At 35.7% G+C, this 21,376-nt stretch overlaps 1 protein-coding gene across 3 annotated transcripts in view; it reads left to right on the top strand.

The window, feature by feature from the left end:
* USP33 (ubiquitin specific peptidase 33) overlaps positions 1-21,376 on the top strand; it is a 53,360-nt gene that overhangs the window by 18,012 nt on the left and 13,972 nt on the right. Inside the window, exons 4-19 of one of the 3 annotated variants that reach the window (XM_046645482.1) lie at positions 224-286; positions 1,438-1,590; positions 4,414-4,516; positions 5,045-5,114; positions 7,218-7,331; positions 8,643-8,721; positions 9,919-10,336; positions 12,386-12,526; positions 13,761-13,876; positions 15,567-15,739; positions 15,865-15,935; positions 16,815-16,848; positions 18,679-18,724; positions 19,168-19,348; positions 20,047-20,173; positions 21,059-21,228. In XM_046645482.1, coding sequence (XP_046501438.1) covers positions 224-286; positions 1,438-1,590; positions 4,414-4,516; positions 5,045-5,114; positions 7,218-7,331; positions 8,643-8,721; positions 9,919-10,336; positions 12,386-12,526; positions 13,761-13,876; positions 15,567-15,739; positions 15,865-15,935; positions 16,815-16,848; positions 18,679-18,724; positions 19,168-19,348; positions 20,047-20,173; positions 21,059-21,228 — 2,059 coding nt within the window. Of the gene's footprint in view, positions 1-223; positions 287-1,437; positions 1,591-4,413; positions 4,517-5,044; positions 5,115-7,217; positions 7,332-8,642; positions 8,722-9,918; positions 10,337-12,385; positions 12,527-13,760; positions 13,877-15,566; positions 15,740-15,840; positions 15,936-16,814; positions 16,849-18,678; positions 18,725-19,167; positions 19,349-20,046; positions 20,174-21,058; positions 21,229-21,376 lie in introns of all 3 variants that reach the window. The other 2 variants (XM_046645481.1, XM_046645480.1) reach the window with 2 other exon arrangements.

The raw sequence follows: 21,376 nt of genomic DNA, 5'->3' as shown, positions 1-21,376 counted from the left end.
TTACACCTGCCTCTTATTAGAGGTGACATAACTTTTAGCTTAGAAATATTCTAGTTTTATTCTTTTGTGCCTAGTACCTTTTGGTTAAAATAACTGTCTGTGGAAAGTCATTGTCATTAAGTTCAAAGGTGATGAAAGCTTAATTGTAAATGTAGCTGTAATACTATTATTGTTAATTTACACGTTTATAGAATACCTCATTTTCCTTTTTGTGCATTTGTAGAATAGATGTTCCTATGTTGGCTGTGGTGAGTCGCAAGTAGATCACAGCACCATCCACTCTCAGGTATGTATGTAGAAAATTTTGATGCAAGAGATTTTTAAAAGAGAGCCTGAAGAAGGAAAGGGAAAGCCAACATGACATTATTGATTCAAGTTGTAGTTAAAATTTTCCCTTTTTTTATATGAATCAAACGTTTGCTTATACTCTCTGAAAGATGGGGAGGGGAATTGCTAAGAGGATCAATGTTAGAATGAGGGTGTAATTAAGAGGGTAATGATTTAAGAAGTACACCTCCAGATGTCTGGAGGGGGTAGGTGGAATATTCGGAGGATGTGGGGTTGAAGTCAAGAGTGGATGCGTAGGCTTACAACAGGGCTGGCTGACTTCACGGCTCAGCACACCTTACCTTCTCCTGCGCATCCTCCTACCTGGAGTCCCCTTTCTGCTTCACCATGGTGGTTTGGTGCTTGTATGTAATTCTGGCACACCTCTTTTGTAGTATTAGGTAGAGCTCCTAATCTAAACTGTAAGTTTCTTGAGAATGAACTCTCTTTTTCACATTTATAGCTGCAGCATCATTAGTTCTTAACCAGGGTTCCTCAAGAGAATTAATTAAGTCTGAATACCCCAGAAGCTCTCAGGCGTCATTGTACATAATTAATTTACTTCTCTACTGTGTGTCTAGAATTGTAGTGCTATGTACTATTCTTGGGAGAATTGAGAAAATAGTTATTCAGATCATTTTTTATAGGGCATAATTCTGTTGCCGAATTCCAGTTGAGAAAGGCTGGAGTTTTATATGTCTAAGAGCATATATTCACTATTATTTGAGGCGTTTTGTGCTTTGACTCATGTCATTTGTGTTCTTTTGCCATTCTGATCTCCTAGAATAGTTACTGTGCTGTTGTCAATTATTTTCTTGTACTAGAGTTATTTGCTAGCTGCAGAGTAGAGTCTCATGCTCTGGTGTTTATAATGGAATGGTGGTGAAAAATGACAAAGGAATAACTTTGAGAGCAGGCTTAGATATTGTTACTACTCACTATACCTTAGCAGTTTATCTGAAAACCATTTTTTTGGTGCCCCAGTTTATTCTCTTTTGAGTATATTGTTATTCATCAAAGACGTGCAGTTTATCTTCAATGATCTTTTGAAGTGTTTTCAACTATATCTAATTTTGGTTCCTCGTCTGCCTCCCCTGTGAAATTATACAGGAGACCAAGCATTATCTAACTGTGAACCTTACCACTCTTCGAGTATGGTGTTATGCTTGCAGCAAAGAAGTGTTTTTGGATAGGAAATTAGGAACTCAGCCTTCATTGCCTCACGTAAGACCGCTTCACCAAACACAAGATAACAGCATCCAGGTAATAATCTAAATTCATTTAATTAAAATATCACATATTTTCAGGTAATAATTTTAGAATTTGTTATGTAGTTGAAATTTAGAAGAACCCTACCTAACTTCAGTTTAAAAATTTCAGTAATGTGCCCTTTTTCCTCAAGTGAAACACTTAGGCTGCCCTTTATTCTTTTGTAGAATGATGGGTTAGGGTGAGATTGAAGCCCACCTGTTTGAAGACGGAAAACACCTGATGTGTTTTTAAAAGTAAAAAAAAAAAACCTGTTTTAAATGATGTTTTTTTTCCTAGCAAATCTGATTCTAGGAGAGGTGGTAGGCCTTCTTTGATAAGGAATAACAAATAATAATTCAGCTTGCTTTCTCTCATTTCCCTCCTCTCTCCGCTCCCATTTGCATGACTGTGAACATTTTACTGATTTGTTGAAAACCAGATAGAATATATTAAAGCTTAGCATCAGTCTTTGGTTGCAAAATCTGTGTAGGCTTGGAAAGACTGATCAGTTAGTTTGAGAATTTTCCAGTCATATAAAAATAGGAAAAGAGAAATGAAAAATTAGAATAATTCATTGGCTTCTAACTTATTCTAATCATCATTTGCTCTGTATGGTTTGATTAATACGTTAGTGACTTTTTTCCTCATGTGTGTTACAGAAATTGCATTGTATTTCTACGCTTATGTTCCTTGATACCAGCTCTCTTAGATTTTTCTATTTTATCATTGAATCGCTTTTTTTAAATTTTTAAATTTTTTTTTAAAGATTTTATTTTTCCTTTTTCTCCCCAAAGCCTCCCGGTACATAGTTGTATATTTTTAGTTGTGGGTCCTTCTAGTTGTGGCATGTGGGATGTACCTCAGCATGGCTTGATGAGCAGTGCCATGTCCGAGTGCAGGATCCGAACTGGCGAAACCCTGGGCCGCCGAAGTGGAGCGCGAGAACTTAACCACTCGGCCAGCAGGCCGGCCCCTGAATCACTTTCTAATGGTAGACATTGGTGATAATAAATTTGCTTGCCTTGCACATTATATAACTTAAAGTGAGTACATTTTAGACAAGGTATACTTGCTGCACTTTTAGTTTCACAGTTGAGTGGTTCTAGCTAATAAATCACCACCACTACTGTTTGTCCCACTGTTAGCTATTTATCATTCAGAAATGTATTTTTTGTCTTTTTGAATGTTCTAGTAGTTTGAAAATAAGTTTTCCTGAGCCATTTTCCATCATTAACAAAAATCTGATAACTAAGAGTTGAATCACATTAGGAACTGATAACAGTTTATAAGGACAGCACTTAAAAGGTGGTTAAGAATAAGCACAGGGACCAGCCCGGTGATGGTGCAGTGGTTAAGTGCGCACATTCCGCTTCGGCAGCCCAGGGTTCGCTGGTTCGGATCCTGGGTGCAGACATGGCACCGCTTGGCAAGTCATGCTATGGCAGGCATCCCACATACAAAGTAGAGGAGGATGGGCATGAATGTTAGCTCAGGGCCAGACTTCCTCAGCAAAAAGAGGAGGATTGGCAGCAGTTAGCTCAGGGCTAATCTTCCTCAAAAAAAAAAAAAAAGCAGCACAGATAGTTCACAAAGAAGAAATACAAATAAAAACACATGAGAAAATAATCATCACTGACTAAACAAAAGTAAGTTAAAACAGCTGTCTGTTGCCATATCTGCCAGAGTAGATTAAGATTGCAAACTTTTTATTAAAAAAAACAAGTAATCATCCAGGTTCTCAGTAACATTTTTTCTTTTTAAATATACTTTTTGGTGGGGAAGATTGGCTCTAAGCTAACATCTGTTGCCTATCTTCCTCTTTTTCTTTTTCCTCCCCAAAGCCCAAGTACATAGTTGTATATCCTAGTTGTAAGTCATTGTAGTTCTTCTATGCGGGATGCCGCCACAGCATGGCTTGATGAGTGGTGTGTAGGTCCGGGCCCAGGATCTGAACTGGCAAACAACAGGCCAACCAAGTCAGTGTTTAAACTTAACCACTTGGCCATGGGTCTGGCCCCAAGATTGCAAACACTTAATGCATGTTGAATCTGGTTGAATAAATATACTGATACTTTTCTGATGGCTTGTAAATAATTCTCTGGTGAGTTATATTTATCATACATAAAAGGCTTGAATTTACTTTCATGGGACTTCTTCATGATCCTGTTGTTGAAGAAATTACTCAGAAGAAGAAAACTTATTTGTACAAATTTCTTTAGAGGTATAAAATTTATAGGCTGTTTAAACCCAGTTCATCAGAGCATTAATTATAAAATAACAATATTGGAAACTATCAAATGTCATTAATAAAATTTTTCAAATAAAAGTTTTTTCTGGGAGGTAAGATTTTGAATGATTCTCAGGAATTAATATTGGAATATTCTATTACTGTTTAAAACAAGTGAACTATTTCATATCCACAAAAGGATGCAAAATAAGTGTAGTAACAAGTGTCAGGAGGGATTGTGGAAGTCTACAGGTTAGAAAAGTCTGAAAAGGCAATGTAGGATATGTGCACTTAGGTCTTTTTAGAAGAAATGTGATCTCACTGAATTGGAGTTAATTGTGTTTAAATTCGCAAAAGTCACAGTGGCTTTGTTATTCAAGTACCTATGTTAGTAAAGGTACGGTGACATGCTATTAGCTAGTGTAGATCCTTATTACTTTCCAAATATAAATGTAAGTTTTATTCTAATTGGTAATACCATGAATTCCTACTTAGAGTTCTATTAAAATAGTATCCTAATTTTTAGAGTATAGATGTGACATGAGATAAAATTAAAAATTTCTTTTAACCTAAGGATTTGTTCAAGTCTGCTCTTTTTTGTTATCAAGGATTTTAAAATACCTAGTAACACAACATTAAAAACTCCTTTGGTTGCTGTATTTGATGATCTGGACATAGAAGTGGAAGAAGAAGATGAACTTAAGGCAAGAGGTAAGATGATTCTCTCAAGTGTAACACTTGTTTGTATGGCACTGCCCATTCTTTTAGTCTGTGTGATGTTTCACCTAGAGGTGTGAGGGACTCTACAGATGATAGTTACAAAAAAGAAAGAATTCTGAAATTTGGCCTAGTAAAATTGTATTCGCAAGAAAAGCAAACTGACAACCTCCAGTGAGGCTTGGTTTCTCTGGCATCACTTTACCAAAGCCCACAGTTCTTGGTATAAACTATCTGTGTATAGTTTAGTGCAAATTTTCTGTTTTGTAATTAATATATGGGAATTTTAATCTTTTCATGTATATTTAAATAATTTTTTAAAAATTAACACTTTTGTATAAGTCTGACCTCTCTGGGTTGTTCAGGTTGCTATTTTGTATTTCCATAATGTATTTTGTATTTCCTTAACATAGTTTGGGAACCGTAATAACTACCATACATAGTTATGTGTTCAGTAAACACGCATAAAATCGAGGTACTGCATTATGGAATGATGACATAATTTATAATTTTTCTTAATAGGTCTTACAGGTTTGAAGAATATTGGAAATACTTGTTATATGAATGCAGCTTTGCAGGCTCTTTCTAATTGGTAAGTAAAGAAATTATTTTTGTTTTGTTTTGAAATTAGTTTTGTTTGTATAGTTTTTTAAAGTCACTCTGAGCAGAAAACCATGCTGCTGTAATACACCACTGCCCCTCAAAAAAAAGGAGGAGTGAGAGGAGAAAACAATACGCATTAGTAGTGATATGGGGGAAAGTTAACAGTTCTATTCATTTCCCTTAGCCAACAGGATGCCATGAATCCCTGGTTATATTTCTTCCCTCGTCCCCCTCAATACATAATTTTGTCCCCCCCAACCGTGACTTTCTGAAATGTCCCCATTTAGAAAATTATGTGGATTAACTAAAACTAAATATGTCAATATTTCTGAAAAAGTTATTTCCTCTTTTTGAGTAACTCTCAAGATAGAGTAGGCAAGAAACTGGGTTTGGACACGATCCCTTATTGCCCTAATGGAATTACTCTATCCAGGCCTGTAGTTAGACTGTTGATCCTGGCTTAGACTCTAGGTAGTTTTATGGCTTTGAGCAGGTTATTTGTCTTTTCACATCTAGAAAATGAAGAGCTTAAGCTAATTAATTCCTCAAATCACTTTTAGTTCAGAGATCCTATGAAAATATTTTATATTTTTTGTAGGTGGAAAGTCTCTAATAAAGCATCCAGATTTTCTTTTTTTTAAATCATACTCCTCCAGAGTAGGTAGGGGCAGGATGGCCTGCTCTGTATGTATCTCTTAGGTTCATCTGGTCTAATGTGTAGTTTAAGTCCGATGTTTCTTCATTGATCTTCTGTCTGGATGATCTATCCATTGTTGAAAATGGGGCATTGAAGTCCCCTACTATTACTGTATTGCTGTCTATTTCTCCCTTCCGATCTGTTGATGTTTGCTTTATAAATTTAGGTGTTCCTATGTTGGGTGTGTAACTACTTACAAATGTTATCTTCTTGAGGAATTGACCCCTGTATGAATATATAGTGACCTTCTTTATCTCTTGTTACAGCTTTTGAATTAATGTCCATTTTGTCCAATATAAGCATAGCTACCCCATACTCTCTTGTGGTTTCCACTTGTCTGGAATCCTTTTTAGGATAGCCACTTTCTTGCAGGTCAGGATTTGGTCCTTTGTCCAGTCTATTTCCAATAACTGAATAGATTCATGGAGGTTCCTTCAAGCTAATCAAGCTCATGAAAGACTACTTTGCCTTATAAATGGCTAACTTGAGCCACTGGATGGATAACAGTGCCACTTACTGGGATGTAAAAGCTTGAAGGAAGAGCAGATTCACTTGAAAGTTGAATTTTGAGCATATTAAGTTTGAGACGCCCATGACAGCCATCAGTTTGGGCATTTGATGTAAATCTGGAGTTTAGATGAGATGGTTGACTTTTATAAGTTTGACTGTCCTTGGCATATGTGTAAAAATATAAGTTCACCCAGGGAGAAGAGTATGTAAGGAAGAGAGGAAAAGTCATAGGATTAAGTCCTGGGAACCCTGATATTTAGAAATCTGGCAAGAGCAGAAAAAACAATAAAGAGGGAAAGGAGTTGCCAGCGAGGTAAAGAACAGTAGAAAAGTGCATTACATTGGTCAAGAGAAGGGTTGCTTAAAAATGAGGGAGTGGGGCTGGCCCGGTGGCACAGCGGTTAAGTGCACACGTTTTGGTTTGACGTCCTGGGGTTCACCGGTTCGGATCCTAGGTGTGGACATGGCATCGCTTCGCAAGCCATGTTGTGGTAGGCGTCCCACATAGAAAGTAGAGGAAGATGGGCACGGATGTTAGCTCAGGGTCAGTCTTCCTCAGCAAAAAGAGGAGAATTGGCAGCAGTTAGCTCAGGGCTAATCTTCCTCAAAAAAAAAAGAAGGGAGTAAGTCACCCATGACCAGTGCTATTGAGAGGTAACTGAAAGGTGTTAACTGGATCTGGCAACACTGAGGACTCCGATATGGTGGGGTCAGATCTGATTTGAATGGGTTGAGCAAATATGAAGGAATGAATATGAAGCTGTAAAAGGGAGCAAAGAAATAATCAATACAGGGCTCTGTGTGCTGTCAGTTCATTTCAGGAGTGGAAGTCAATCAGTATTAAGCTTTGATTCCACTGTAACATTTTTTTCTTTTTAAAATTAGCCCACCTTTGACACAGTTTTTTCTGGATTGTGGAGGACTAGCTCGGACAGACAAGAAACCAGCCATTTGTAAAAGTTATCTCAAACTGATGACAGAACTGTGGCATAAAAGCAGGTATGTACTTAATATATTTGTTCTCTTTATTATATATTTAAATGGATCATAAGTATTAAAAGGATGCAGGTCCATTTATAGAGCTGAAAAACGTAGAAGTGAGACGGATTTGAGATGAGTGCGGTTTGGAGCAGCTACTTTCAAACTGAACATCCAGATGAAGTGTCAGGACTGGAGAGAGACAATGTTGAACTGCCAAAGCTGTGCTCGCTGAAACTGTTGAGATTTAATGCAGAAGTAGGCATTCTCACAATGTTAAAATCAGGCCTTTACAAATGTTCATTTTTCTGCTTAGGTTTATTTGCTCTAAAGTGTAGTGTTAGAAGAATAATTGTTTGCTGAATATTTTACTAATTTTGTTTTGAAACTATTCAGAAAACTGCTTTTACCATTTGTCCTTTTTAATGGTTCCTAAGAACCACCCAGCCTTACTCCTAAGAAAACAATCACCAAAGCTGTCTTTTTTTTTTTTAATCTTTTATGTAAGACTTTTGAGATCTTAATGATTTCTAATGTAAAAATTAAAGTAGTTTTTCATGTTTTAGCATTCTTATATTCTTAAGTGCCTCAGTTTTCTTTGAGATATTTGGCTCCCTACTGAGGGTATTTCTTAAGTTAAACAAAAATGTGTTACTACTCTCCTTTCACTGTGCTATGAAAAGAGGATGGTTTTAGTGAGTTCTTTGGGGACGTGAACGAAAATGTCATTCACACGTGTAACATTAAAGAGCCTGAGTTTTCCATCCTCATGTGTCCCTGTTGGGTCTTATCCAGCACTGCCACAGGCTCTGATGTTTCTAAGTTCCTTTCTGCATAGCCCTTAATTGCTATGTTTAAGCTTCTTTACCCTGAAATTGTGCTTTAAACTTAATATTCCTGGAAGTTTACCACACTTCTGAAGTGTCATAGTACAGAATTCCAAGTGGTGATGTCTCATACATTTGGTTTACTTTTCATTTTTGTTTTCATGAGTATTTGATGGCTGGTTTTAAAATTTTTATTTAGATAGTGTTCTATGTGTACTTACGTTAATTGTCCCAGAAATTTTAAGTCTTTAAAGTTTTATTTTTAGTAATTAAGTAATTAGAAGTATTTTTGAAAAATTCTTTAGAGCATAATCATTTCATCAGGGAGGAAAGCAAAAAATTATAGCTTAAATACCAGTAATAAGCTGTTCTGAGGAGCCATTGAAACATAATACTGGGCAATTTTGAGTGATATTTTGAAACCGCAAATACTTTCTTGATTGCTAATTTCTAAAATGAGAACTAAAAATCACAAATTTCTCATTAAAAGTGTTTTCTTTCTCAGGCCAGGATCTGTTGTCCCTACTAATCTGTTTCAAGGAATTAAAACTGTAAATCCAACATTTCGGGGGTATTCTCAGCAGGTAAGTCTTCATTGCTTTTCATTCATAATATTAATCTAATAAATTTGCAGAATGCTATTGTGCATTGTGCTGTTATGTAGTCATTTATATTTCTTCCTTTATAAATATATTTTGTTTGTCCACTTACTTTTGGGGGTCATCACTGGTTGTGTCTTTATTTACCAAGAATGATAACCCTTTATCATATTTTTTGCTTATATTTTTTACCCTTCTCTTAATTTTGTATTTTTCTAGAAATTTTTAAATCTTAAGGTGGGTAAATATGTCAATATAGTTCTTCTAGTGCTTTTAGTTTTGGAAAGTTCCACATCCAGAGATAAATTTTCACCTATGTTTTCTATATATTATGCTTTAATTTTTAAAACATTTAATTCTTCACTGCATCTGTAATTCATTTCATATTGCACTATAATTCAAATTTCATTTTTCACAAGCAAATTGTACCAAAGTACAAAGTTAAGAATTTTCTTCTCTGATTTTTAAAATTTCTCCTAATATGTTTATGATAATATATAATAGGGTCTGTTTCTGGGCTTTCTACTCTGTTTCATTGACCTGTGTTTTTTTGAATTAGTACCAATGACAGTTTCAATTATTGTAGCTTTATGTAGTGTCTTTCAATATTAATACCTGATCCTCACATATTTTTCTTTTTCAAAACAATGCCTATACCCTGTTAATTTTTCCAGTGCAAATTCCCAAATCACTGAATAATACCCAGTAGAGACTGTGGTTTTGTAGACATGAGTTAGGGCCTACGAATTTGTATTTTCAGTAAGCATTCCAGGTTGATCAAGGGTTTTTCTTTGAGTTATAGTAGAAGATTGGATATGGCTTTGATTTTAAGCCAAACTTATAAAATATTTGCATTTAGGACATCTCTGAATACTAGTTGTCACATGAGGCAAATCCATGTTTTCTTTATGCCGTACTCCTCCAGTTTTTTAAAATAGCAGCAGTACTAAAAGCTGGCCTCCAAATATCTTCAGTTTTTTCATTACTTTTGTTGTATTTACATAGCTCTTTCGAACTTAGTGCTTCCCGTCCCTCTAAGGCTTCATGTTCTACAGTCTGTTTCCTCAGTGTAATGCTACACATTTAGAAATTAATTGGTAACTACATTTTGTATATTTTTACTTGAGTTTCTACATACACATTTTTAATGAAGTGATAATATCTATGTTGCTTATATATTAGGATGCTCAAGAATTCCTTCGCTGTTTAATGGATCTGCTTCATGAAGAATTGAAAGAACAGGTTATGGAAGTAGAGGAAGATCCTCGAACTCTAACCACTGAGGAGACCATGGAGGAGGACAAGAGCCAATCAGACGTCGATTTTCAGTCTTGTGAATCGTGTAGCAGCAGTGATAAAGCAGAGAACGAAAATGGCTCTAGAGGCTTTTCTGAAGATAACAATGAAACAACAATGTTAATTCAGGATGATGAGAACAACTCAGAAATGTCAAAAGACTGGCAAAAAGAGAAGATGTGCAATAAGATGAATAAAGTAAATTCTGAAGGAGAATTAGATAAAGATAGAGACTGTGTGTCTGAAACAGTCGACTTGAACAACCAGGAAACTGTCAAAGTGCAAATACTCGGCAGAGCTTCAGGTGACAATTTAATAATTAGAAAATGATATTTTCATTTGTAGACAATGGGTGCAAGGTATTATATTTGTATTTAAGATTATATTTGTAAAATTTCACCATCTTCAGAGGAGATTAGCATGGTATGTGCGTAAAATCAGAAATTTCTAATTTACACATTAATATTTACAGTTTACATTTAACTTAATAAAGATGAAATAGAATGATTAATAGCTTTGGCTTAATATTTTGTGTGTAGTGTATGACATTATAGTTCAACCATACTATTTAAAGAAAGAGGTAATTAAATAGTTGTTACGTTGGGGCTTTATAACTAGTAGAGTTTAGCAATATTTGCATCTGACTGTTAAGTTATTGTCATTTTTAGCAGATTCTGCTGAGATCCTGGGAAAAAGCAAAATTACCCAAATTGCAATTTTGTAATCTCCAGACTATTAGATTTAGATTTCTGTCTTTGGAGTCTCATCAGCTATGAAATATTTGGTGTATGTTTTGGTGTAGGGGTTTAATTAACTATAATTAACGCTGTTATGATAGATTATTCCATAGTATTAGTCAGTCTCCCTTTGAGAAAGAGAAAGTGGCCAAATGAAAGAGAGCTGAGCTACGTTGCTTTGTGTTTATTTCTTCCAGAGTTAACTTATCTTGGCTTAATGTGGGATTGGTTCTCCGAAGCACATAAAATTCAACCAGCAGAGGTTCAAATTCTCTGATCTTAAAATGGCAGACAGTAGCATTGAAAGTTTATCTTCTATAATTACCAAACAGTGAGAACTACTAAACAATTTACTTAAGTATTTGAATGAATTGAAAATTCCTTCTTGAGGAAAAGGATATTTCCTTCACCACAGGAATACTTGTGGTTCACCTGTGTACAGTGCAAAAATACCTCCCAGTCAGGAAAATGTGTTAGGCTCCTTGATTATACTGACCTTAGGGTTAGACTTTAGATATGTTAGAAGTCGTTTGGTCAATAAATAGGAAATGTCAGTATTAAAAGACTTAGCACAGACTGTTGTCCAGCCCTTCCTTGTCAGAAGTCTGATTAAGGGATGTGCTGGTTCTTTGTGGCTCCACAGCAGGTTTGTTCTTACACACAGTAACTGATGACCTAGATCAGGGATCTGAGCTTTTATGTTTTTTGCAGACCTGATTAAAAAACATGACAAAGACCATATATGGCACATAAAACATAAAATGTTTACTATCTGGTCCTTTATAGGAAGCATTTGCCCATCCCTGACCTAGATCATCCTAACTTTATTCCCTTCAGAAGGGCCTAGGGTGAGTCTCTTCCCCTCTCTCCCCACAGTATTATACAGTCTGCTTTTAGTCATGGTTGAGATAATGAGAAATGCCCATGTGAAAGTGATCAAAGACATTTATTTTGCATTATCTGGAAAAATCCCTGAAGTCATTCTGTTTCAGGGTCTCTTATGAACAGTTCTCTTTTCTTCCCTCAAATACTTATTGAGCACAGTACCTTGCCCTGGAATACGTGTTATATACTAGGAATCCAACAGCGAACTATCAAGATAACTCTCAGGAGCTTATATTTGCTTGATTCATAGTTCAATTTCAAAAGTTTCTTTCCTGACAAAGGTGTTTCCTTTTGTCACAGTAAGAATAAAATAATTTATGATTATTTGATGCCTTAATTTCTTCTTAGATTTTGATTGCTATGTTAGTTTGGGAGGATAATCTCTTTTTCTTCCTCATGGTTTTAAAGCTTTTGAAAAACTGTCCTAAATATCCTTTTTTAAAAAATAGTAAATTAGGACAAATCCTCTTTGGTTTTATGTTTCCACTGCTCACTTCCTGAATTGCTGACAACAGTCATGTGTTATGAACATTAATTGAGTTCCTTGGGGGAGAATCCACTGTTATTTCACTGAGCAAGCGCTTTGTCTGTTAAATATTTCACCCGACATTTATTAATGTGAATTGGTGTTCAAAATCTCAAGTGAAGAAACTTTTAAATTCATTAACATTATTTGACACGTGGAATAATTTTACTATTTAAGGTATTAATACAAATTTTAAATATTGCAGAATATATTACTGATGTCCATTTGAATGACCTGTCTACATCACAGACCCTCCCATCAAATGAAGGTGTTAATCCACGTTTATCAGCAAGCCCTCCTAAATCAGGCAATCTGTGGCCAGGATTGGCACCCACACACAAAAAAGGTAGAAGTTTCAGTTATTCAGGTTCCTTTGCTTTGATAATTTAAAGTGTTGATTATGAAATATTATTCAGTGCTTCAAAATTGACAGCATAATTTACACAAACATGATTTAAAATTTTTGTGTGTGTGGCACAAATTCGCATACAATAGAAGTCACTGTTTTGGTGTAGAGTCCTGAATTTTAACACATGCGTAGATTCTTGTTACCACCAACCCAAATAGAATATAGAACAATTTCAACACCCTGAAGAATTCCTCATACTAGGCCTTTGTGATCAGACCCTCCCCCTGCTCCTCCCTAAGCCCTGGCTCTGTTGATCTGTTCTCCATTCCTATGGTTTCACCTTTTCCAGAATGTTGTATAAAGGCAATCGTACCGTATGTAGTCTTTTGAAACAGGCTTCTTTCGCTTAGCGTAATTCTTTTGAAATAGTCATGTTGTTGCATGTCTGAATAGTTCCTTTTCATTAGTAAGTAGTATTTCATTGTATGACTATACTACTGTTTATTCATTGAATTGTTCTCAGTTTTTGGCAGTTATGAATAATGCTCCTGTAAACATTTGTGTACAGGGTTTTGTATGGACATAAGTTTTCATTTGTCTAGAGTAGACACCAGAAGTGGGGTTATTGGGTTTATGTTAGTTTTATCCTTAATGTTGTATAAAATTATTTTCCACAGTGGCCATATCATTTTGCCTACCCATCAGCTATGTTTGAGAGTTCAGTATTATCAAACTCTTAGAAGAAAACATAGGAAAAAGTCTTCATAGCCTTGTGTTAGACAAAGAGTTCTTTAAAGACATCTAAAGCATGATCCATAAAAGAGAAAAATTAAAAAGCTTTCTTGGCATAAGACACTATTAAAAGAATGAAAAGATAAGATTGGGAGAAAATATTTGTAAATCACATAGCTGACAAAGAACTTGTATCCAGAATATATAAAGAACTCTCAATACTTAATTATAGAATCCTTTCTTCCAATAAAGCCTTCCTTGGAAGCAAAAACAAACAAGTACAAGCAAACTATTCAGATTGAAGTCAAGATGGGGCAACTGAACCCCTCCTATTTCATCTTGGTTTCTCTTTCTTTTTTTTTTAAGCAATGCCCTTCAATGGTATTTTGACAAATTTCTTCAGCATAGTAAATTTTACTGTTAAGATTCCGGAGAAAAATGCCAAAGGAACTACTTTGATTTTTTTAAAAAATATTCTACACTTGTTTTTCAATCCTAGCTCAATCTGCATCATCTCCAAAGAGAAAAAAACAGCATAAGAAATACCGAAGTGTCATTTCAGACATATTTGATGGAACAATCATTAGTTCAGTGCAGTGTCTGACTTGTGATAGGGTGAGTATGAGGGAATTATAACACACAGGAAATTTCTGTCAAATGTTCTTTTTTTAAAAAAAACCTGACAAAATGGTATGAAAAGTTTAATTCCTTCTCCTTGCTACTGATGATTATACATGTATTTCTTGTGTTTACATCATTTTGAATTGATTCTAGGAGTAGAGTTTGGTTTTTGGCAGTAATAGAAACTTTTTTAAGCATGGTTCTTTGACTCATCATTGGACAGGCATGCATTAGCAGGAAGAATTAACTCAGTTCTTCATCTCTGGCCATATAGGAAGGTGATATGTTGCTCAGCAACAAGAATTGGTAGCATACATATTCTCCCAAGGCTGATGAAATTAGTAAGCTGGGGAATTGCTGCTATTCAGAGGCACAGGGCTGTGAAAGTCTCATCTACGTTTGGTTTATGGCTTGTAAATATTTTCCCATGTTAAGATTGGGGCTCAGATAATAAAGATAGTGTCAGATTTGTACACGAGAGGATAAATTAAAATCATCATGAGTTCTTTACAGAAAGAAAAAAACCCTGTAAATCCCTGAATTTCGTTGAGCTTTCCTTAACAAGTTTTACTTCAGTGGAGTAATGAATGTAATTAATGAATATAAGATCACATCTCTCAAATAAACTCCCACAAAGTAAGTTTTCGATTACTATAGATTATAATAATTCAATCTATAAAGATGATACAGTCTTAAGTCAAATCCAGTGGGTTTCAATAGAGTCATTTTAATGTAGGTTATTTTGGTACCAAATATTTATTTGTTTATTTATTTTTTAAGATTGGTGCCTGAGCTAGCATCTGTTGCCAATCTTCTTTCCTTTTTTCTTCTTCTCCCTGAAGCCCCCCAGTACACGTTTATGTTCTAGTTGTAAGTCCTTCCTGTTTGTGCTATGTGGGACGCCACTTCAGCATGGCCTGATGAGCAGTACTAGGTCCTCACTCAGGGTCTGAACTGGTGAAACCCCAGGCCACCGAAGCAGAGCACGGGAACCCAACCATTTGGCCACAGGGCCGGCCCCTCCGAATATTTTAATGGAATTATCCTGAAATGTTTTCAGCTATTTAAAAATTACATGCTAGGGGGCCAGCCGCATGGTGTTGTGGTTAAGTTGGCGTGCTCCACTTCGGTGGCCTGTGGTTCACCAGTTTGGATCCTGGTTGTGGACCTAGACACCACACTCATCAAGCCATGCTGAGGCAGCATCCCACATACAAAATAGAGGAAGGTTAGCACAGATATTAGCTCAGGGCCAATCTTCCTCAAGCAAAAAGAGGATGATTACCAACAGGCTCAGGGCCAGTCTCCCCCCACCCCCCAAATTGCATTCTAGGTTTTACGTCTTTATTTAAAAACTATCGTGAGAGGTCATTTCCAAAAATAAATGCATTTGTGCTTAAGAGTTTGGGTCTAAAGCTGCAGTGGCTGGATGCGAGGTACTTCTCTATGCCACTGGCTCTTCAACTAACGTTAGTAGTTACCTCGTAAGGTTTATGTGAAGATTCACTTGAGAACAGCACCTGGTACAGATCAAGTGTTTTTGCTATTGTTATTTGTATAGATGCAGTTTTTTTGTTTTTTGCTTATTATAACTTGCTTTGGTCTTTGCAGTCTAAAATCTGTCCTCATAAATGTTTGTGTTGGATTATTTTCATCTCATTCTTAAAACACTAAACAATTTTAGGTGTCCGTAACCCTTGAGACCTTTCAAGATCTGTCCTTGCCAATTCCTGGCAAGGAAGACCTTGCTAAGCTGCACTCATCGAGTCATCCCACTTCTATAGTCAAAGCAGGATCGTGTGGCGAAGCGTATGCTCCACAAGGGTGGATCGCTTTTTTCATGGAATATGTGAAGAGGTATGTGTGTATTTTCTTTGTATTAATTGGTTGTTAAAAACTGCTGTTTCTGCTATACTGGCAGAACACTTCCGTTTCTTTTTCTATCAATAATGTTTCAGGTTTGTTGTCTCATGTGTCCCTAGCTGGTTTTGGGGTCCAATAGTAACCTTGCAAGATTGTCTTGCTGCCTTCTTCGCCAGAGATGAACTAAAAGGTAAGAAATATGACACAGTTTTCATTTTATGGCTAAATTGTTGTGAATGATCTTAGAATACTTGTGGGACTAAATATAAAATGTATTCATAAAAGCTAAGTTTTAAGACAGCTTAAATAGTACTTGCCCATATTGCCACAGTGCCAGTATCTACCATGGCAATATAAATATAAATACCACAAATCATAGCTTGAAACAATTTATACAAATTCCTACAGTACAAGACAATATGATATATGAAGAGTCTTAAAACTGCTCTGGATTGGGGCTGACTTGGTGACATAGTGGTTAAGTTGGTGTGCTCTGCCTTGGTGGCCCGGGGTTCACAGGTTTAGATCCCGGGCATGGACCTACACTGCTCATCAAGCCATGCTGTGGTGGCATCCCACATACAAAGTAGAGGAAGATTGGCATGGATGTTAGCTCAGGGACCATCGTCCTTGAAAAAAAAAAAAAAAAAAACTGCTCTGGATTCAAAGAAGGGAAAATTCAAGCAATATGAGATCAAGCAATATGAGAGACTTATTTCTGTATCTGGACTACTCTGTGAGTTCCTCCATAATATTTAAGATCCTTCACTGTTTTCGTGTGTACAGCACTTTGCTTGGATGTATAATTAGCTGTCAGTAAATTTTGTTGAGTTAGTCGATGGAAAGGATGTTATTTGAGATAGACCTTCAAGGTTGAAAAGAGAGAGGTGAAGGTTGTTTTAGGCAAAATAAACATCATGAGCTGACTGTTGAGCAGAGACTGAAAAATGTGAGCCTTGTGTTACTGTGCTGCAGGGTCAGCATGTGGCAAACTCAAAGAATTGCAGAGCCAAGAGAAAATAACTTGTTTTTAATTTGAGAGGAATGACCAGATCTGTTCTATTTTCAGGTGACAATATGTACAGTTGTGAAAAATGCAAAAAGTAAGTTATTGACGATACTTTTAATTGCGTGTTTTGTGTTTTAATGATATTTTTCTTGGTTACCTGAATTGGGCATTTGGAGTTAATTTTCCACTTTATTTAGAAAAATAAAAACCAGTAAGATTTGTCCTAATAAAAATAAAGACACTGATGAGGCTGGCCTGGTGGTGTTGTGGTTGAGTTCATGCAGTCCGCTTCAGCAGCCTGGGGTTCGCAGGTTTGGATCCCAGGCGCGGACCTACCATGGCTCATCAAACCGTGCTGTGGTGTCATCCCACATAAAATAGAGGACGATTGGCACAGATGTTGGCTCAGTGACAGTCTTCCTCAAGCAAAAAGAGGAAGACCTGCAACAGATGTTAGCTCAGGGCCAATCGTCCTCACAAAAAAGAAAAAGAGACTGGTTGTTCTGTAAAACAAATTTGAAGTAAAAATTTAACATATTTAATAGGCTTATCTAAGATATGAAAGTGTGTTTTGAGATATATAATAAGTATATAAGTTTTGGTAAGCAACTTCTAGCAAATAAAACTTTTTATGTAAAAAGTATGTAATTTTGCATAAATCATTTTCCAAATGTTATAAAAAATACGCTAGGATATATATAACATACATTTTCATTACATGGGTTAAGTTTTGTCATCATAAATGAGGCAATGTTCTCTTCTGGATTACCATGTTAATAGGCTAGACTCAGGAAGTGAAAGTGACTGTAAAGGTACATAGTTTCAAAAATGGGTAAAATTCAGAAATGTTATATCAACTTTGATGTTACCTACTGTATGGTGGCAGAATAGAAAGATAGTTAAGAAAAGTCTGATTTTGTTTCCTGATATCTACTACTAGCTGCCTTTTTCTATTTTGTAATAAATTCAGGCTTTAAAAGCCTTAAAGGCTTCTTGGTGGTAAGTTAGAAAAGAAAAGTAATTGGAGAATTGAAGGCAAATATGTTTGAAATAGAGTAAACTGGAAAATTTTTCTGAATCTCTGAAATAAAAAAAATAATAGCTTCCTAGTAAGATCTAGAGTCTTCATAATACAAACTTCTGGCTGTTGGCAGTAACCCTAAGGAACTGTTGACCTGCAGCTGTTAGTCGTCTTCATGGCCAAAAGGAATGGTATATTGTAAGGATGAAAAACTGCCTTGTACTTTGTAGAAGGAAATACACCTCTAGTGAATTGAAAAGTATTTATCATCAGTTTGTCCTTGAAGCCTGTAGCTGCTGGCTGAAGAGGGAGTTGGCCTGGAGGTGGACCCTTCCTCGAAAAGCAACGCTGGCAAGGAAAAAGATAATAGTGAAGATGGAAGAGAACCTTGCATGTGACCCAAAATCCACAGTAGAAATCTGTCGTTTATATTAATATTGATTATTAATTGTTAACCATCCTTTATTTATCTCAAGTTATTTGTTTCTACATTTAAGAGTAAAGGTGATAATATATTGACCTGACCAACCAATTCTGTAAAATGGGCATTTTATTTTACCCAGTTTTACTTGATATTTGGATATTATAAAGGCATGGCTAGGCCATGGATGGTAGCACATTTGTTTAAAAAAATTAGTTTTCATCAAAGAATTACACAACTCCCTAAGTGTTTATGACTGCTATCTTAGTTGAAATAATGTTTTTACAAGGGACTGCAATGTTTTATTCATATATACTTTTAAATGGGTAGCATATAATTCAGTAGCGAGCATTTTTTTGTCTGATACCTTTTGTCTCTGCATTTTCTAAAAGATTTTGCTGTATATTTGAAAATACTAAAGTTTTTGTAGACTCATATGGGAAGTGGGTTTATTTAAGTTGTTTTCTCTTGTTCCCCCTTAGGTTGAGGAATGGAGTAAAGTTTTGTAAAGTACAAAAGTTTCCTGAGGTATGAGCTTTATTATAATTCAGTTTATTTTATGTGGTAGAACGTAAACCATTAATGTAACACAATGTGGTAAATTCTTCAGCATGGTTGAAGAATGGAGTGGTTCTCTTGACTAGTTGCTATGTATACTCTATCAGGATTATCCATTTTTAAAATACTGAGTTACGTACCAAGTAAGTGCACTTACAGTAAAACTGTTGAACACAGTTTAATCAGACATTGTAGGATCTTGCAGGTGACAGATAAAATTAGAGAAGCCAGTAGTTGTGAACTTAGGAAGTAGCATGTTTCACCATTTCCACATTTTAATATCTGGAATCAGGTTATCATAATTGCAGGACAGTGTTTAAAGCTTGACGCTTTAGAGTCTGTTAAATATATACATTGAATCATCTAAGATATCAAACAATAGAATTTTAAGTAATCTTACCTTTCTCTCTCAGATTTTATGCATTCATCTTAAAAGATTCAGACATGAACTGATGTTTTCCACCAAAATCAATACCCATGTTTCGTTTCCACTGGAAGGTCTGGATCTTCAGCCATTTCTTGCTAAAGATAGTCCAGCTCAAATTGTTACCTATGATCTTCTGTCAGTCATTTGTCATCATGGAACTGCAAGTAGTACGTATACAGTTTGACGTATGTTCTTAGATTAAAAAAAAGTAAACATCTGAATTGATCTCTTAAATAAGACCTGACCAACAAAAGAAAAAAATGTAAAGATGGATTTTTATTTTATTTTTATTATTAAAAACATGTTAGTAAATTGAATAAGTTTACTCTTAACTTTGAAATACTGGAAATTATATTTTGTATAAAGTTAAATAATAAGGACTTTAACATGACCATTTTTATCCTGGGTTTTTTAAGATTACATTTTATGTCCTTATTTTCATTTCCTCAAGTGGTGGTGGTAAGACTACATACTGGGAAAAAAATAGAAGCATAGTTCTTGCTATATCTCAGTTTCCCTAGGAACTGGGGATACAAAAAGTACTTTATCAGGGCCGGCCTGGTGGCATAGTGGTTAAGTTCGTGTTCTCTGCTTCAGTGATGCGGGGTTCACAGGTTCGGCTCCTGGGTGAGGACCTAGCAGTGCTTGTCAAGCCACACTGTGGTGGCATCCCACATAAAATGGAAGATTGGCACAGATGTTAGCTCAGCGACAGTCTTCATCAAGTAAAAAGAGGAAGATTGGCAACAGAAGTTAGCTCAGGGCCAATCTTCCTCACACACACATGGAAAAAGTACTTTGTTTTCCATTCTTGTGTTACTGTTGTATTACAGAAATGATTTAAATTTTTTCCACTGAAATTCAGGTGGACACTATATTGCCTACTGCCGAAACAATTTAAATAACCTCTGGTATGAATTTGATGATCAAAGTGTCACTGAAGTTTCCGAATCTACTGTACAAAATGCTGAAGCTTATGTTCTTTTCTACAGGTAAGGAAGTAACTCACAGATAGGCTATTTTGACAAATATGAGAGAACATCTCACTTTGGGGTTATTATTGACTTCGAAGACTTTCAAAATTGATTGCTGAGTAAAGATTAGAAATTATTTTGCTCTCATTTCATTATGCGAGTAAAATAAAGTGAAAGGTTACGTGCAGAGTGATCCTTTGTTAAGAAAATGTTAATTCTTTTAGTTGAAGGGCAAAGGAATATATTTGGTTTCAGAAAGATTGGTTTTAATAAAAAAACAGGCACTGACAGTAGAAATTAAGTACCAAATTTTCTCCTAAAATAGCCAATAAAGTATTACTATAAAAATAAATCTTCAGTATTTTTCAGTATCTTTTAAAAGATCAAGTGCTAGCTACTGAAAGAGGAAAACAGATTAGCTATTTAGATTGATCTTATTAACAAATATTTGAATGCCTACTGTGTACTAGTGGTTATGTGGATACCAGTAGTTAAGATACAGTAATGTGGGCCAGCCCCGGTGGCCTAGTGGTTAAGTTTGGTGCGCTGTGGTTCAACGGTCCGGGTTTGGTCCCTGAGCATGGACCTACACCAGTTGTCTGTCAGTGGCCATGCTATGGTGGTGGCCCACATACAAAATAGAGAAAGATTTGCAACAGATGGTAACTCAGAGTGAATCTTCCACAGCAAAAAAAAAAAAAAAAGGTACGGTATTGCCTCTAGGGATGTGTAATGTTGTTGGGGGTGATACAAAGCATATTTCTCTTGAATAATTCCCAAGACCTAATAAGATTCACAGTATTAATGTGTATGCTAAGTCTAATAAGGAATAGGAAAAATGCACTTTACTGGTCTAATGGAGTAAAATGCATATTGAATTTAATGAATTATTGTCCCTAATAGGAAGAGCAGTGAAGAGGCACAAAAAGAGAGGCGAAGGATATCGAATTTGTTGAACATAATGGAACCAAGTCTCCTTCAGTTTTATATTTCTCGACAGTGGCTAAATAAATTTAAGACCTTTGCTGAACCTGGACCTATTTCAAATAATGATTTTCTCTGTATTCATGGAGGTAAGAAATTCTTTAATGGGAAATAATGGTAGGACTTGGCTATTAAATAACTTACAAATTAGGAAAGAGCCAAGAATTTTCCTCTTCCACTTATTTTTCATTTCCCCGTCTTCAGTCCAGCTTAAATGTGTTTAATTTGCTTTGGTTT

Source organism: Equus quagga, chromosome 18 (genome assembly GCF_021613505.1).
Source record: "Equus quagga isolate Etosha38 chromosome 18, UCLA_HA_Equagga_1.0, whole genome shotgun sequence".
Taxonomy (NCBI): domain Eukaryota; kingdom Metazoa; phylum Chordata; class Mammalia; order Perissodactyla; family Equidae; genus Equus; species Equus quagga.
The sequence above is the reverse complement of the archived record's forward strand: the minus strand, read 5'-3'. Positions and strand labels throughout refer to the sequence as shown.